This window comes from Triticum urartu, chromosome 5A (genome assembly GCF_056163025.1).
Source record: "Triticum urartu cultivar PI428250 chromosome 5A, HENAU_Tu73, whole genome shotgun sequence".
Taxonomy (NCBI): domain Eukaryota; kingdom Viridiplantae; phylum Streptophyta; class Magnoliopsida; order Poales; family Poaceae; genus Triticum; species Triticum urartu.
Genome location: NC_141877.1, coordinates 577921811 through 577925485, shown reverse-complemented (window position 1 = coordinate 577925485; position 3675 = coordinate 577921811). Strand labels below are relative to the sequence as shown.

The 3675-nt window shown below is 49.4% G+C and overlaps 1 protein-coding gene across 1 annotated transcript; it reads right to left on the bottom strand.

Annotated features, from left to right (window-relative positions):
- On the bottom strand, positions 1 to 1010 carry LOC125506011 (uncharacterized). Its single transcript, XM_048670894.2, has one exon. The coding sequence runs from the start codon at positions 677 to 679 to the stop codon at positions 212 to 214; it is 468 nt and encodes a 155-aa protein (XP_048526851.2). The 5' UTR covers positions 680 to 1010; the 3' UTR covers positions 1 to 211.
- Between the last annotated feature and the right edge of the window lie 2665 nt (positions 1011 to 3675).

The following is a 3675-nucleotide window of genomic DNA, read 5'->3' as shown; positions in this document are numbered from 1 at the left end:
TAGAGAATGACCATGGAGCCCATGATTTTTGAAGCATAATCGAGCCTACAAGGAAACAACCAAATTACACATGCATGAATTCCTCCCTGTATCATATTTACAAGCTGAAAATCCCAATTTCAGATGGATCGGAGCAGCATGAACAATTTTTGGCAAGCATGACCTGAAACCTGATCACACACGAGCAGTTGAGGAGCAGCCGGCGGCTAGCTCAGCCCAAGGCCGACACCTTGCTGTGGCAGTGAGACTTCCTGGCCCCCATGGCCCCGCCGGCGTAGCTCTGACTGCGGGAGTAGAGCGTGGCGCCCGCACCAGCGGCGAACTCGCACGGCGCGTCCTCGTCGATCGGCGCCATGGACGCCGCCCCCGCCACGCTCTGGCTCCTGGGCACGGCATGGAGATGGTCGGCCTGCCGCCGCTGCTCGACATCGCGCCTCTGCGAGGCCGCGCGGATGAGCTCCCGGAGGTCCTCCTCGCCGCCGTAGTCGGCGCCGGAGCCGCAGCTCTGGCTCCTGGGCAGCGGCGCGGGCACGAGCACCGGGTAGGCGCCGAAGGCCGCGTCGGCGGGGACGTAGCGCGCGCACCCCGTGATGCTCCGCACGTAGAAGTCCCGCGCGCGGCCGAACGCCCGCGCCGGCGCCCTCCACAGCCACCGCAGCTTGCCGCTCCCCGGGCTCATGCCACCCGCCCGCCCGATCACTCGACCCACTCTCCCTGCAAGAAACGAACGCTACGCCTGCTCCCCGAGCTACCAGGCGAAGGATCAGCGGATCACAGCACTATCACGGACGCTGTGATGGCGGACAGCACTGGAGGATCAGGTGCGCGGGCTTTGGTTTAATAAGGTGGGGATGATGGCGATGATGGATTTGGTCGGGTTGGGGTTTCGAGCGTCTGCGGTGGTGGTGGGGTGGCCGCCTTCTTGTACCGGTGGGAGCCGGGCCCGTGGCGCGTGGGTGTGGATGGTAGGTGACGGGGACGACCTCCGCGGCAGTGCGGAGTGGGCGAAACTGCGCGCGGTCACCACAGTGGCATCCCCTGTATTCCTTCCGGCGGCGACGTGGCCGAGACGGCGTCCCGCGTAGGTGCACGTTGGTTTGCTCCGGTCTTCTAGACGGAGCGGGTCAACACATCACCGGATAGGGGCGTGAGTTGGCGGTGTGACTCAGACAGCCACGAGGTCTGGTGCACCGGTGAGACGGTGTGATGATCCTGTGAGCGACTGCGCCTTTCCGGATTTGAGAAGGGAAAAAGAAACGCTGGCCTTTTTCTGGTGGAGTTTGACGTGACTGCTTGGATGGTTCCGCTGCCGAGCGCATTCGCGTGACCGTTCGGCGTCTGGTGGCCATCGTGGCATCGCCGTCGGTGCTCGCGGGATGCCAAAAAGATAACGACGGACGGTAATGGAGGCAGCGCCAATCATGATTCGTGCTCCTACTATTTTACATGAATTCGTACTATACATAACTTTGAGTACGTTTCACCTGCTTACAGTATCTTTTTGTTTTTGTGGGGAAGAAACTTCCTTCCAAAACGATTAGAATTACATATTGAAGGACCCTTTGATGAACCACGTTTTAGCGCTTCTTTTTATTTTATTGAGCTGCACAATCTGAAAACTTGGGCTGGTCTGGTCAATCTGATAGCAATTAATTAACTTTAACTCGAACCATTTCAGTTTGATCAAAGTTTACAGAGAAATATGATTGTCATTACTAATAAATATGCTGTGAATGCATATCTTATGACAAATCTTCTTATTACTGATTAATTTTAGAAATGGTTGTCATTACTGATGGCGATGATGTTTATCCTTTTCTGTATAATTGGTCAAAGTTTAAAAGTTTGACTTTAGTCAAAACTTAGGATGTCTAATTTGTAGATTACATATAGTCGCCCTGCCGCAAGGGTTTCAACTTTCACGCCTTAAATAAGTGTATTCATATTGAGCTGCTCAATAAATAATAATAATAATAATAATAATAATAATAATAATAATAATAATAATAATAATAATAATGCCATTATGTTCTTTCATTGGAGCAACTATAATAACAATAAAGCTGACTACTAGCTATATTTCTATTGTCATGTTGTTTATAGACAATATAATAGTCATCATGTACGTTAGTTAGCTATACATTTATACTCTCTCCGTCTCAAAATGTAAGATGTTTTTGCAAGCTAAGATGTTTTTGCAAGCTAACGTAGCTTGCAAAAACATCTTACATTGTGGAACAGAGGGAGTACTTCTTTATTAATAAACTTTTTTGACGGTACTTCTTTATTAATAAATGGGCCACTCTTTTTTTAGCAGTCCTAATATATAGCCCGCTTCTCTTCTTCCCCTTCAACTTAGTAAAAAATAATATTCAAATACAAACATGACTGTGTACTTTTTAGCAAATATGTCATATATCATTGGTCTAGTTGATTGTCAAAAGTAAATTTTAAAATAGGTACTACGCCTGGACTATAGCTCAATTGCGTTGTGTCCTCCTATTCCTTTTTTTTTTGAGAAAACTTTCATTTTGTTGACCACATAATGATGACTATAAAAACTAGAGCGAGTTGAAGGCGTGTTGCCAACATCATTCCCTCCCCCCTTTTCGGAGCCAGACAAACTTTCTTGTAGTAGACAGTAGTCGTCGTGCTAAGACCTCATCACATAACCAGCGCACCAGAAATAGCAATTGCCGCTGATAAAGAGAGGCATAGATCGAAATGATCCAATATGTAGACACATGAACGCAGTCGAACAAATATCATATCCAAGCAGATCCAGCGAAAACAAACGCGACTGAATCCCGCGAGATCCGCCAGAGACACACCTTCACACGTCCTCTAACGATACGACGCTAGATCGCCGGGACGAGATTAGGCGGGAAGAACTTTATTCCATCTCAAGGGAGCTGCCTCCGCCTCGTCTTTCTAGGCAAACACAAACTCTAATCAAACTAAAAAAACCCTAGAACGAAGCCATGCCACGGGCTAAGGTCAGGATCCACTGCGCCTCTCTACACATTCATTAGTGTCTGAAGTTTTGTTCTTTTGCGGGTACACATACTTTTTTTTTGCAGGTAGCGTGTGTGAAGCTAGTTCACTTGATTATGAGTAGCTGAGTACTCTTACGTTGAACTTTTCTTGGCGGGAGAGTTACGTTGAATTCACTCTGAATGTTTTCCTTTTTTTTTAATTCGATCATGTGTATCACGATGCGGCGCGATGGTCCACCAGATTCAATGGAAACAGAACCAACCAGTTCAATCAAACCACTTAAAATACGAGGTTTTGATAGGAGAAATTCTGGCAGAGGCCAAAGTCAGTATCATTCTGCTAGACGAAAGCGCACGCCGTCCCATTAATTCTGCTGGAAAACACCAACCCCTCCAATCATGATGCGAGACCGGGCTCAAACTAGCGAAAGATTCAAGCTCGAGACCCCGGCCGTAGCTCGGGATCTCGCCCGCACGTGCCCGGTCCATGACTCCCGTCTCCAGGCACCGTAGCTATAACAGTGGGCGGCGGGGCGGATTCACGGCCGCCGCCGCGCGCCGCCACGGTCACCACGTCGCGCCGCCGTTCCGCTTGGAGCGGTAGTGTCAACGTTAGGCATGATGATGCCTCGATCCAGCGCGAGCAGACACGTGGTACGTATGCAGTTTGATGGAAAAC